Source organism: Sminthopsis crassicaudata, chromosome 2, assembly GCF_048593235.1.
Source record: "Sminthopsis crassicaudata isolate SCR6 chromosome 2, ASM4859323v1, whole genome shotgun sequence".
Taxonomy (NCBI): Eukaryota; Metazoa; Chordata; class Mammalia; order Dasyuromorphia; family Dasyuridae; genus Sminthopsis; species Sminthopsis crassicaudata.
Genome location: NC_133618.1, coordinates 228,690,720 through 228,705,378, shown reverse-complemented (window position 1 = coordinate 228,705,378; position 14,659 = coordinate 228,690,720). Strand labels below are relative to the sequence as shown.

At 36.7% G+C, this 14,659-nt stretch overlaps 1 protein-coding gene across 4 annotated transcripts in view; it reads left to right on the top strand.

The window, feature by feature from the left end:
- The window catches only part of OGDH (oxoglutarate dehydrogenase), a 93,373-nt gene that overhangs the window by 57,915 nt on the left and 20,799 nt on the right, over window positions 1–14,659 (top strand). For all 4 annotated transcript variants that reach the window (XM_074288446.1, XM_074288448.1, XM_074288447.1 and 1 more), the window contains 6 exons: window positions 705–820; window positions 4,253–4,407; window positions 4,864–5,010; window positions 6,030–6,120; window positions 7,325–7,504; window positions 13,113–13,241. In XM_074288446.1, the coding sequence (XP_074144547.1) occupies window positions 705–820; window positions 4,253–4,407; window positions 4,864–5,010; window positions 6,030–6,120; window positions 7,325–7,504; window positions 13,113–13,241 (818 nt within the window). The remainder of the gene's footprint in view (window positions 1–704; window positions 821–4,252; window positions 4,408–4,863; window positions 5,011–6,029; window positions 6,121–7,324; window positions 7,505–13,112; window positions 13,242–14,659) is intronic.

Here is a 14,659-nt window from a genome sequence, read left to right as displayed (position 1 = left end):
AAGTAGGAATTTGGGAGTTTGTTTTATTTTTTGTTTCTGTTCTTAAGTATTCCCCCACTGCATTGTTCTATTTACCTCTCTTTAGGGCCAATGGTTTCTATTCAGATTTCTTGATATACAGCTTTAATGCCTATTTCTTTCTGGTTGTTTTTCTATTTCATTCTTCCTATAACCTTTTTTGTTATCTAACAAGGACTATTAACCCCTTGTTTTCTACTATCTCCCTTAACTATTTTTGAACATCTGTGGCTAACTTGTTTAAAGGACATTTGTGATCTTTCCCTCTCCTCACCCATAACCCCAAATTGGGGGGGGGGGGGCTGGAAATGTTTGTGGATATGGAATTAAAATTGTTACAAATGGCTTTCCTATGGGAACATTTGTATACATACGTGTATTTTTTGTTTTTCCAAATTGTCTCTCGACATTTCCCATTAATTTTTGTTCCTTGTTTTTGTTTCCCCTGCTGAATTTTGCATTCCTGGCTCTGAATATTCTTATTACTCATTTTCATGCAAACTTGTTCCCTAATTATATGTTTGGTCTGGTATGATTTTTTTTTTTCTCATTTTTTTTCTCCTGGCTGGGGGAGGGGAGGAGTCCTTTCCCCCTTTCCATAAATAATTGGTTCCTGTGTGGCTGTCCCATATTCTGCAAACACATCTCTCCTCTTCTGGCTTGTCCTACCCACGATAATCCTGTAGGGTTTTATGGATTGGACGAATCGGACCTCGACAAAGTTTTCCACTTGCCCACTACTACTTTCATTGGAGGAAAGGAGTCTGCTCTCCCACTCCGAGAGATCATTCGACGGCTAGAGGTAAGAGATATATGTATGTATGACATGTTAGCAGCAGAATCTTAGGGATAGAGTTATTCGTGGATTTTAAAATAAAACATTGAATTTTCATAAACTATAGGTAGAGTTCTCTTTTTCTTCTGTCAGCTAATGGGAAACACGTCATACAATAGTAGAGGCTTGTTTCAGATCATAAGATCTTACATTGTTTTTTGTTTAAAATCATTAAATTTATAAGAATTATTTTTTAGATGAGGAATAAAATGTGTAGAACAATAGGTAAACTATTTACCATATATGTTATACATATCCACATAATCTAACAGCTCACATTTTGTTCAGTGCTTTTAAGATTTGTAAGAAACTTTATATACATCATCTTATTTGATCCTCATAACAGTCCTGGAGGTGGATTCTGTTATTATAATCTATTATATATTAAATAAATGGCCTTGTAGTCAGGAAAAATTGGATTCTGGGACTCCCCATGACACATTAGCAGTGTGACCATGGGCAAGCCTCAGTGTTCTAAACAAACACTCTCAAGATTGCAAGTTGCTGAAATGCATTGGTGGAAGGAGTTTTTATACTGGGAATTCCTTAACACTAATGAAATCACAGGTCTAGACTAAAGAAATTTGTGTTTGTGTATCTCTATGTGTATATGAGTATGTCTTGTATGAAAGTGTTTTTAATACTTATGGTGGTCCTCTTCTACTTGTTCTCTACATCTCTTAGATATGCCTTTCTATGTTCCAGATATTTCATTGTAAGTTTTACTTGATTACTATGCTAAATTTTCTGTGTACGTCTTCTATATCTATATTATATCCTACTCACAACTTTAAAAAATTAAAGGTAGCATTACTTTGTGATTCTTTGAGTTTTGATGCATCAATCTGAAAAGATGACAACCGATCCTGGAGACTGTCCTACCTTTTTTAGACTAAAAATTGAAAGATACTGGGTTTTCCTTTCTGTAAGTAAAAATAAGAGTAGCAAATCATTTCAGGAATGTTTAAGCTGACAGTTTCCTTTGCATTTTGACTATTCAGTGATAGAATTCAGGTTTTTTGTCACCAAAGTTCTAAAGAGGTGAAGGGAAATCTCAGGCTTGACCTAGTTCTAGATTTCCCTGTAAGCCTCTAACAAGGATATTCGCACATAAGAGGAGGATATAAAGAATCCAAACTAAACCACTTACTTCTTAGATAAACTTTTAAATCTTAAAGGAATTCAATATTAAATGACATGCTAAATCAAGAACTAAAAATTCACTGTGATAAATTTCAGCTCTGAACCTGGGGAAAACTATGAACTCTTAAGATGATTGATGAGAGCTTGTGATAAGACTTCAAAACATGTTCCTTCCCGTCAGGTCAATAGTGATTTGGTTTGTGTAATTTCTAATCACTCCTAATATTTTTAGGTATGTGCTTTCAGGTACATTTTCTGTCATCATCGGTAACTATGGTAGCTGGTAGGTACCCTGAGATCTGTCATTCAGATTGGTTTGGAAAAAGAAGCCAAATGGAGACTAAAACAACATAGAGTCAAATTAACTATAAATTCCATAAAGGTCTATTGTTCTAATCTCTTTGACTCAGTTTAGGAGTCATCATGTTATTATCATAAATATCACCTAAAGGTAACAATTACCTTGTTCATGGAATTATGGAAACACTTGAGTGAAGAGGGTGGGGCAGAGTGAGGTTTATATGAGATATCCTTTCCCAAATTAGGCTACCAAGGATTCTTCCTTTCTCCATTATGTCTTGTAAGCTTGGGAAAGGTTCTCTTGTTCTTGCCTTGGATAATTTCAGTGTTTTTAATTTTTGTTGTGGGTGACTATTGTATCACCTTTTAAAACTTACCCCATGCATAATGATAAGAATCCTCATATTTTGAAAGACATGAGAAGGAAAGAGAAGTTGTAGAAGCATTTTGCTAGAAGTGAGGTGTGGGTTCTGTTTCTATGACTTCCTTGTCTCTGTTGCTTCATTTAAAAAAATGAAAGTGTTAGTCATGACAGTTTTGAGGTTTTCTTCCAATTCTAAATGTCTGTGATTCCAAGAAATTATACCAAAATGCTTTCAAGGTGAAGAGGTTTCTTTAAGTTTTTATAATCTTTGGTTTCAAGAGTTCGTTTCCTCTTTGCTTTACAAGTACTAGGTACTTAATGAATGCTTTTTAAATTAGATTAATTTAACACATGGGTCAAAAACTAGCAGAATACTCATTTTGACCTTTAAAAGACTTGAGATCATAGGATGGTAGAGAAAGAAGGAGAGATTGCCTTTTCTCTCTTCATTATCCAACATGTGTTCTGGGAAAATGAAATTGATAGAAGCATTGAATTCCTAAGGATAACACATGTGGGCAGCCCCCATGCCAATCATAGCCCCTACAAAAATGTGTTGAAAAGTCAGTGTGCTATTCAGGTGAAGTTTCAACATTGTCTCCCCTTCCCCCCTCCTCCTCTCCCCTCCAATTTTCTGGGTTATTTATAGTATTAACAATGTTATGTGCTTAAAAGCTGCACATATGTTTTTTTTTCTTTCAGCCTACCTGCATTTTAAGCAGAAAAAAAAATCTATAAGATGATTCAGTTCTGCAGCAATAGGGAATGCTAAGTGATAAGAGGCAATAGTATTAAGCTGTGAAACCCAATTGATAAAATAACCTAAAATCCAGAGCTATTGGAAATTTATGGTGGAAGGAATCCTACCTGAATAGTTCTATCCTATCTAAAAAAAAGACACAATGAAGATTCTGGTCAAGATTGGCAGCCCAGTGGAAATGGAACCAGAGGACCTTGATTTAAATTTTAGGCTTGGCTCTTTACTGCCTCGGATATTGGGCAAGTTGCTTCATCCCTCCAAGCATTTGTTTCTGCATCTATTAAATTTTACCATCCCTTAAATCAGTTCCATCCCCAACCTATATCCTACCAGCACAACACACTTAGTGGTAAAATGTCTTTTTTGCCTTTTAACATTATGATGCCAAAGAAATAACCTTCCTAGGGATGGCAATCCTTTTTGGAGAATTAACCCAGCACATTAAGTTAACGTAGTCTGCTAACATAAATGTAGCTGATTAGGAATATTTTGGGAAGATGCTAATTGTTACACCCAATGAAAGTCTTGACATGAAAGTAAGGGGCCACGGTATAGAAATGAAAGATTCTGATTGCCTCTTCTCACTGTCCATTTTGATATCCCAATATTTATTTGAATCCCTGCAGATAACATTTTATAACCAAGTTTAAGGAAAGGGAGCTGGCCCTATCTTTGGCACTGCCCCTTAGGTCACTCTCTTAGTGCTAGTGAAAGGAGGATGTATATTAGAGTTGACTATCGTGCTTTTATCCAATTGAGCAGTCACTACACTTAGTCCTCAGCTAAAACCCCTTTTTAAGTATTTGGCTTTCCTTGTGTGTTTGTAAAATAGATGGCTTATTGCCAACACATTGGAGTGGAATTCATGTTTATCAATGACCTGGAGCAGTGCCAGTGGATCAGACGGAAATTTGAGACTCCAGGCATCATGCAGTTTACAAATGAGGAGAAGCGTACTCTACTAGCAAGGCTGGTTCGCTCTACCAGGTATATATGTCTGACATAATGTAAGAGATTGAAGCTTCAAAGACTTTCTAGCAGATATCCCCAAAATGTAGGCCTTTTGAGGAAAGATTTCCACACAGATGCATGTTACAAAGCCTCACATTGTACTCGCCATCATTGATGACATGAGTCCATAGCTTCATTTGAAACTGTTATGAGGATTATTTCTTCGAATTTAAGCTTGAGAGATAGACTCTCCCTACACCCCAGCTGCCCAATTTCTACATTTGTCTACCACCTTACAAAGTAGGAATTCAGGGTGACAGTGAACAGGAATATAGGAATGTTGGTGTGATAGAAGACTTACTCTTGTGCTTAAGTCATCCAGCTCTGTAATTGTTTGGATCTTATTTTTGAGTAGTCAGAGAATTCTCATGTGTTGATCTTAGGCATTCTTAAGAAGCTATCTGCAAGTGTATATGGTTCCTTGTTTCCCAGGTTTGAAGAATTCCTGCAGCGAAAATGGTCATCTGAGAAACGTTTTGGCTTGGAAGGTTGTGAAGTGTTGATACCGGCCCTGAAGACTATAATTGACAAGTCAAGTGAAAATGGAGTGGATTATGTGATCATGGGAATGCCACACAGGTAAACTCACCAGAAAGGATGCTGTTGGACCAAGTGGGCGCTTTATAAGCCATGTCTGTGTCATTTGGAGACACCTTTTATGGGATAAAAAGGAGTGAATGATATCTATCATGCTACTTATGTGGGAAGAATATGAATTTTATTTTATTTATTGGGGGAGGGGAAGAGGTGTGAGGCAATTAGAGTTAAGTGACTTGCCCAGGGTACATAGCTAGGAAGCATTTAGTTGTTTGAGGCTGAATTTGAACTCAGGTCCTCCTAACTCCATATCCACTATGTTATCTAGCTGCCCCTTTATTTTTAATTTTAATTTTCATCACAGGACTATTGTTTTTGTGCTTGCAGGAAAATCCCTTTGTAGAAGATCCTAACATCTTGCTTTAGGGAAGAACATGTTATTCAAAATACCTGCTTCACAGTTTGAGGATTCTTATAGTATGTTACTGACTGTACATAATTTTGTGTTGGAAGTAAGAGCCATTCCTTGTATTAAGGATGCTCCTGTGAGGAACAATTTCTAGAATCCAGAATTAGGACTTTTGAATTTAAAGGTTCAGAGCTTTCCTAAGGTCACTAGTGGCAGAGCCAGGATTTAGCAAAAGTGAGATTAGTAGTTAAGATTTTTCTGGAGTTTGGGGCATTCGTGAATTATAGGGAATGGCCAGAAATCATTGGTAACAGTTTTTGAGAAGGACAAAAAAGAATATGAAGAAAAATAACACCTGAATGGATGTGTGTAGTATGGAAAACTTGAGACAAGTTCCTTACATGAACAAATTTGGGCTACTAGAAGACGATAACTCCATGCTCTGTCGGACAGCTCTTCAATAGAGGTTATGCTTGTGCCACTAAGAGAGAGGTGGTTGTGTGCCATGAATGTCAGTGGGTGCAGAAGGAAGAGGGCAAGACCTGCAGGTTGACTAGAGGTTGAATATAGGGGTGGCTTTTGTCACTAGATTCAGGGATTGCTGTCAGTGCAGGTCTGCTGATCCCACCTTGTTTGTGTGTGTGTGACACAGAGGGCGCCTGAATGTGCTTGCAAATGTGATCAGGAAGGAACTGGAGCAGATTTTCTGTCAATTTGATTCCAAATTGGAGGCGGCTGATGAGGTGAGTCACTTGTCTTGCTTGGCATCCAGTAAACTTGATAACACTCACTATTTAGGACTTCTAAAGAGTCTTTTTGGGACCTGAGGGGGTTACTTCTATCTACCAAAGCTAGGTAAAGCTTCTTTAGTTGCTAAGGTTTTCCTAGGTGAAAATACATGGAATATTCTTGTTTGCTGGGTAGTGAACATGGCTTAACCTTGAAACACTTCTCATCTTTCCCTTGGGACTGGTTTGGCCAATCCTTAGTGTTATATCTATTCTCCTATCTGTAGAGATGCACTCCTGAAGACCAGGATGCCTTCCATGGTGTTAGGGAATGAAAAATACAAAGAACTGTCCCTCAAGGGCAAAGCAGCTGGATTACCAGTTTAAGTACTTTGATACCAATAGCAGAAGTTGCCAGCATTACAACTATATCCTTAGGCTAGTCCCACTTTGGTGCGTGAGCAATAATCTCAGACTCAAATAGAAGCAGATCCCTGAGAAAACCATAAATTAACATTTATATTATATTGGTGGGGTTTTTTTAAATTAAACATTTCTCATTTTTTTAGTCATGTCCCAGTTCTTTACAACACCCAGTTTTTGGGTTTTCTTGGCAAAGACGCTGGAGTGGTTTGTTATTTCTTTCTCCGACTCATTTTATAAATAAGGAAACTGAGGCAAACCCAAGGTCACACAACTAGAAAACATCTTAACACTGGATCTGAACTCAGGAAGATAAGTTTTCCTGATTCTAAACCCAGTGCTTTATCCAGTGTGCCATCCATCTCATTGCCTTTAAGGCAGTTGGGGTTAAGTGCCTTGCCCAGCTAGGAAGTGTTAAGTGTTGAGGCCAGATTTGAACTCAAGTCCTCCTGACTGATTTTCTATGTACTTCTCCACCTAACTGTCCCCCGTCCCTCCCCAACTATGTTTTAATCTGAGTCAGTTACACTTGCCAACCATAAGTTTGATATCACTCAGATAGAGGGTTTGTATTCTACAGTGACCAGACGAGGTTTTCCATTCTCATCTTGGTTAAGAATGTTCCTTGGCAAAATATTTTGCCTCAATTTCTCAGTTTGACAGCACTTCTGGAGAGAAGTAGACTGAGAAAAGGGCCTTAGAACAGCTACTTTTGGGTACCAAGGTAATTATGCTTTTCCAGCAACAAAAGTGTGATTTTGTTCTGCCAAATATGTTGATATTTTGATATATCTAGGGTTCTGGAGATGTGAAATATCACTTGGGCATGTATCACCGGAGGATTAACCGAGTAACAGACAGAAATATCACACTGTCCTTGGTGGCAAATCCTTCTCACCTAGAGGCTGCTGATCCAGTGGTTATGGGAAAAACCAAAGCTGAACAATTTTATTGTGGAGATACTGAAGGAAAGAAGGTAAGGTTCCATACAATAGGGCTTCTTAAACTTTTTCCACTTGCAACCCCTTTTCACACAAGAAAATTTTACATGCTCCTGAGTTTATAAGTACATAAAATAAATATACAAATCAAACATGTATTGGTAATCATTTCATGATTCCCATATTCAGTTTTGAGATCTCATATGGGGTCGTGACCCACAGTTTAAGAAGCTGTGCCTTAGAAGATGTTAACAATAAATATGATTGACAGAAAAACATAGTCAAATTCTGGATGCCATCTTCTCCATATCTCAGAGAATATGAAACTCTAGGTGACATTTTTTTCTCCTTAGAAATTACTGGAAGTCTATTTTTGTCCATCTGCATTTTGGATTTCCTTCACGGACTAATTGTATATTATTTCAAAGTCCAATTCTTTTTGTACGGCAAAACAACTGTTTGGACATGTATACATATATTTAATTTATACTTTAACATATTTAACATGTATTGATCAACCTGCCATCTGGGGGGGGAAGGAGGGGAAAAATTAGAACAAAAGGTTTGACAATTGTCAATGTTGTAAAATTACCCATGCATATATCTGGTAAATAAAAACTTTAAAAAAAAAAAAAGTCAAAAAAAAAACCTGGAAGACTTTCGACCATTTTTTAGTATTTGAAAAAATTTTAATCTCAAAATTCCTAGACCCCAGTCAAAATAGAAGAAGAAGAAAGGATGTTGCAGGGAAAAGAGTAGAGAGAATATGAACAGAGGGCAGGACAACAAGGAAGCCAGGGGGCCTGAAACAGGAGGGTCACCTTAGGAGGCAGGAGGCAAGATGAGTTTGAGAAGGTGGACTCAGCTTGTAAAGACCTTCAAAAGCCCCATTAAGGACCTGGAAGTTTATCTAATAGTTCACAGGGAGTTACTGCAGGTTCTTAAACTTCATTTTATTCAACAAATGTTGTCTTATAATATGCAAGGTTTAGTACTTAGTAGTATCAGGCTAGAAAGATAATTAAAATATGGGCACAGAGTTAAGAAGGTCACACAATGTCAGAGGTAGAATTTGAACCCACGTCCTCAACTCCAGAGCACAGCTACTTCTACCATGCCATACCCATCACTTTAGTAACTAAACTTGCGCAGCTTCACAGTTAACTTTCTCATCCCTAAAGAAGAAATTGGACTAGGTATCATTTGATATTCCTCCTAGCTTTAGGACTGAGATCCTAAATGTGGTCTCAGCCACTGGGAAGCTTACAATCTAATGTCTGGTGAGTGTTTTTTAAAAAATAATCTGGCTGTGACATGCTAGGAGATCTTGACACCAGTTAGGAGACTGTTGGATTATTTGGAGTATTGAGGGCCAAGAAACGGGGTAGTGACAGTAGACATAGAAGAAAACACCCTTAGGAGACTTGGCAAAAGAAGAATCACTATAAGTTTGTGACCAAGTAATGACTAACTGGAATCTTAAGATTCTCTACCTTAGAGATCACCTAGTCCATCAGAAATATTTTACAGCTGAGGGAATCAAAGCCCAGAAAAGTGAATTTAGCTGAAATATAAATTCAGGTCCTCTGAATCCATATCCACTTTTTCTTCTACACTATGCTTCCTCTCCAGACTTAGAGATTGGTAATCCAGGAATCAGTAAACAAGATTTATTTAAGTACATCCTGTTTCCCAAGTGTTGAAGAAATTGTAACTATTTCTACCCTTAAAGAGTGCTGGGGGCAGCTAGGTGGCACAGTAGATAAAGCACCAGCCCTGAAGTCAGGAGGACAGGACCCAAGGGCAAATCTGACCTCAGACATTTAACACTTCTGGCTCTGTAACCCTGGGCAAGTCATTTAACCCTACTTGCCTTAGTCAAAAAAAAAAAAAAGTGCTGGATTGGTCAGATTCTATGGAGGTTGTTGACAAGGAAGAATGCAGGAAATATACAAACTAATTTCAGAGATATAGAAGAGAAGAACTAATAATGAAAGAATAGTAAAAGGTAATATATAAAGACTGGTATAATTTAAATAAATTGACTATAGGATCAATACTATGAGAGATGTGAGATGAAACTAGAACACAGACTTGCTGCCCATAGAGCATTCAAGTACATATCTCCAAAAGTAAAGAAATGACTAAGCCTTGTGCTTTAGAATACAACTTGGGGTCTGGCTAGTCTGCAGGTTTCTGAAGGGAGATAAATTCTGATATCTCTTGTCTCTTGTGGCCATAGAATTTCCTGTGATGTTTTAGTTCCCTGGCATATTGACTACAAGATGTTCCTTCTATTGTATTTGTAGCTGAGTAGCAGAGGGAGGCAAGATATAAAAATTTCTTTGAAAAAAAGGAAAAATGAAATCATCTTGCCTTTCTTAAAATCAGGAAATTCCTCTCAAACCATTTCTGTATCTCTGAAAAATACCGAGATTTTGAGCAACACACAATGGAAGATGAACAAAGAATAAACACTTTTAAATCATCTATCTTCTTAAAGCCAAAAATAAATGGTAATTTGAATCCTGGAAAATGTCTCACCCATTCAGATAGCAAGCACTTACTAAGCGCCTGGTACCTACAATACCAGGCATTGGAGAGAAAGACAGAAAGGAAACGTGTCCATTCATACATTTCCCTCCCTACAGAGAGCTTATATTTTCCTGCTTTACATTAGTGATTTGGGGCCTGGTCAAATTATGCTCTATTTTGCCGATGGAGACCCATAGTTTTCGCTCTTTATTTCTACAGTACACAAATGTAAAATGATGTTCACTGAGACAAGAGATCACTGTGTTCTGTAGGTTTTATTTCTAGCTCATAACTTTAGAGCTAGAAGGAACCTCAAGGAGCATCTGATCCAAACTCCTCGTTTTAAAGAAGAGGAAACAGAACACTTAGAAATGGGATAACTTGCCAAAGACCACAAAGGTGTAGCGGCTATGTGAAGAGTTGAACCAGCCTCTTCTATATAAGGGATGGTTCCAAATGAGGGCTTGAGGTGGGAGGACATACCAGGAAGTGACTATAGTGTAAAAACAAAAGGTATCATAACTAAAACTTTAAAGGAATAGAGCAAGAGAGTCAGGGTTTGAATTATTTATGTAGATAGCAAGTGTTCTACCTTGCTTCCATTCCCTTTTCTCTGTCCCTGTCCTCTTTCTCAACATTTTTATTCTTATTTCTATTCTTATCTTTTCCAATCTATCTTCTCCTCCCCCTTATCCTCTCCCCCTTCAAGCACAGTTAGTTCCATGGCCCTGCCCCACCTCCTATCCCTGCTGCATCTCTTTTCTGGTAGCTACTGCTCTGTATCTACCAGGGAATTTATTGTTTTTTAGTTAAGAAATGTGAAACCTGGAGTATGTCTATTACATAATGCACCCAGTACACATGAAAGATTACGTAACCTTGTACAGGATTTGTGAGTCCTGACCAAATTTGGCTCAGTGTTTATGCAGCCTTAAGGATTTTTAGTATCTGAAGACATTTCTCAAATACCAAAATGTAGCAAACACCGACATAGCTCATGCCCAGCAGAGCACAATTTTGAGACCCAGTGCTAAATAAATCCTTAAAGAGTGGACTGTTACCATCAGATTTACATGTGTGGTATGTAATTACATCGTTTCATCCTGTTTATCATGTCCCTGAGACTGCAATTACAGCCATTCACTGTATGGGGAGCCATGATAATGACAAACGAGTTACTCATGTTTGAGCACTGAAGCATGGACAGAGAACCAAGAAAAGGTCACAAGGAGGGATGAGATCTAGCAGTAAGGTGTTACCAGAATATTGGGAAGTAAGACTGCAGCTGAAAATGAAGTAAATAATTAGCCTAGAAAAACAGCTGAGGGTCTCTAAGGAGAAAAAAAGTAGCCATGAAAGTAAAAGGTAAAAATTCAGACTAATGACCTTTTTATAATGTTTTTAACCATCTACAAAGTAAATATAGTTTGAGGCATCATGTGCAAAAGCCTATGAATAGGTTTTTTGTATGTCACTATTGACACTTCTACCCATCAGTCACATTTCCAAGCTAACTGTATGTGTTTTGAGTGTGACAATTTTTTGTCCAGACCCATGGGCCAAATCTGTTCATTTCATTGGTAATTGGCACTCTCCATAAGAAAACTCCTTTCACCAAAATAAGTCAGCAACTCTGTCTTAACATAATATCTTAGAGTGCATTAGGACATTGAAAGGTTAAATGATGTGATTATGTATCAGATAGCATTCCCTATATCTTTATAGTACACTATATTACCTCATGTCAATTTGGTTAACTTCTCTGGATTCTCTACTCATCAAATGTGGTTCTTCCTAAATTCACTGTCTGAATAAGAAATTTGAAATTGAGGGGATGCCCATCGAATTAGAGAATAGATGAACATGTTGTATAATATTAAATATTATACATAACTGCATAATATTACATATGAATATAATGAAATACTGTTGTTCTACAAAAAATGAACAGTCTAGGAAAGATTTATATGAACTGAAACTGAGTGAAGTAAACAGAACCAGAACATTGAACAGCAAGATTACATGATGATCAGCTATGAAACACTTGGCTCTTCCAATGGACTTGGGATGGAAAATACCATCCACATCTAGAGAGAGAACTAAGAAGACTAGATGTGCATTCTTTTTTTTGTTTGTTTGGTTGTTTTTTTTTACACACTGCTTTATGCATCATGTTGGGAGAGAAAAAAATCAGAGCAAAAAGGAAAAAGGATGGGAGAGATTAAGAAAAATGAACATAGCCTGTGTTGATTTACATTCAGTCTCCATAATTCTATCTCTGGATGCAGATGGCTATCAGAAGTCTATTGGGATTGTTTTGGATCACTGAACCACTGAGAAGAACTAAGTCTTTCATAGTTAATTATTGCATATTGTTTATAATGTATTTCTGGTTCTGCTTGTTCTGCTTAGCATCAGTTTGTGTAAATCTTTCCAGGTCTTTCTAAAATCAACTTGTTCAGCCATTCCCTAATTGATCGGCACCTTACTCATTTTCAATTCTTTGCTACCACAAAAAGAGCAAAACATAGTATTTTCAGCTTTTTATTTGCTTTTTCTCATGGTTTTTTTCCCCTTTTGGACTTGTACAACATGAGAAATATGGAAATATGTCTAAAGAGATTGTACATGTTTAATTTATCAGATTGCTTGCTATCTTGGAGAGCTGGGAGGTAAGAAAAGGAGGGAGAAAAAAAATTGGATGAATGTTGAAAAATCTTTACATTTATTGGGAGGTTGGAGGTGGGGGGAAGGAGAATGTAATCACCTTAAGGGCAGGGACTATTTCTTCATAGATGTATTTTAGTAAGTGCTTAATTACATGTTTGACTGCTTTGACAACAAAGTTGATCATTATTATAGTTTCATAGTTTTTACTTTTTACAACTGGTTATGATATATATATTGTTATACTTGTGTAACTTTTTCTGATTCTGCTTATTTCACTTTGTATGAGTTCCTAAATTACATCAATTCCTAAAAATATAAAATAAAATGAAGTTGATTTAGGGAAAAAAATTCTCTGCCAAAAATATTCCACATCAGTTTCCACTATCCTTGTAGACTTTTAGGATCTAAAGGAAGAATTTTCTACCTATTATCTTTTAGGTGATGTCCATCCTTCTACATGGAGATGCTGCATTTGCTGGGCAGGGTATTGTATATGAGACATTCCACTTGAGTGACCTTCCTTCCTATACTACACATGGCACTGTGCATGTGGTAGTTAACAATCAGGTAACATGGATTTTTCCTATCTAACCCTTTTAATTTTAATTATTTATATCCATACATAAACTTTAGTGAAAAATCTAGTTATATTCCTTAACATAGGCATGTTGACTATTCGGAAATCATCTTATAATCAGTAGCAGTGATTCTAAAATTTTATTTCACTTAAAATTATTGCATAGTATACACAGATAGACCCCAGTAATAGAAGTTAGCAGTGATACAGAATTTAGTGATGAGACGTGATCCCTGTCCTAATGGTATTAATAGTCTAAGAGAGTGATATGACATAAATACCGATAACCACTACAAAATAATCCTTGATAACTGCATAATAAGTGTTACATGGGGAAGTGAAAATGGTAGCAAAAAAAAGACAAAGACTAGAAGATCACCTGCAAAGCCTTTCTGAAGGTGCCACAATCTTGAGGATACTAAAGGAGGAAAAAATATTAAGTGACAAGGGGGAAAGAATTACACACAGCTTCACTCCCCCAAAAAAGGCAATCAGCAAGACATATATAACTTGTATTTTAACTTTTATGCCTATTTTCTCATTTCTCTGAAATCTTTATAAGAATAAACTACCTGGGGCAGCTAGGTAGTGCAGTGGATAGATTACCATCCCTGAAGTCAGGAAAACCTGAGTTCAAATTTGGCTTAGATACTTAACACTTCCTGGGCAAGTCACTTTACCTCAATTGCCTCAGCAAAAAAAAAAAAAAAAAAAAAAAAAAAAAAAAAAAAAGAATAAGTATTGAGTTGAATTGAACGAAATACTTAACAGCCTTAGAGGCTGTCCTCTAAAAGAGCATCTCCTAGGCATATGATAATCATAATAACAGTTATCCTTTATATAATTTTACAAAAATCATTTCGTTTTATCCTCAAAACAACCTTGGAAAGTAGCTGCTATTATTATTCCCAGTTTACAGAAGAGGAAATCAAGGCAAAACAGAGGTAAAGTGACTTCCTCAGCATTATACAGCTAGGTAATGTCTGAAACCAGATTTGGATTCAGATTTTCCTGACTCTTCTGCCTAATACTCTATTGTACTACCTAGCTTATTTAAGATAACCCACAGAACTTTGATAGATGCAATTAAATAAATTTGTTTAATGCTCTTTTGATTATCAATATCAAACAAGACAAAACAGAAACACATGCTCATGTTTGACCCTGGTAAGTTGTACTACAAAGAATCATTGCAAGAAAGAATCATAATGCTGAAGTCTTCCTTGATAGTCTTTTTTTCAAATGCCTTTGTACTGATTAAGGGAGCTCAGAGTATTATAGAATCTTCTAAATGAAATTTTAGACATTTTAGTTCAGTTTAACTATACACACAAGAAAAAATGGGTGCTTGAAGAATGCCTCTTGTCCAAATTCTAAAGTGCTTTTGGATGGATAGGCCATTGAACTG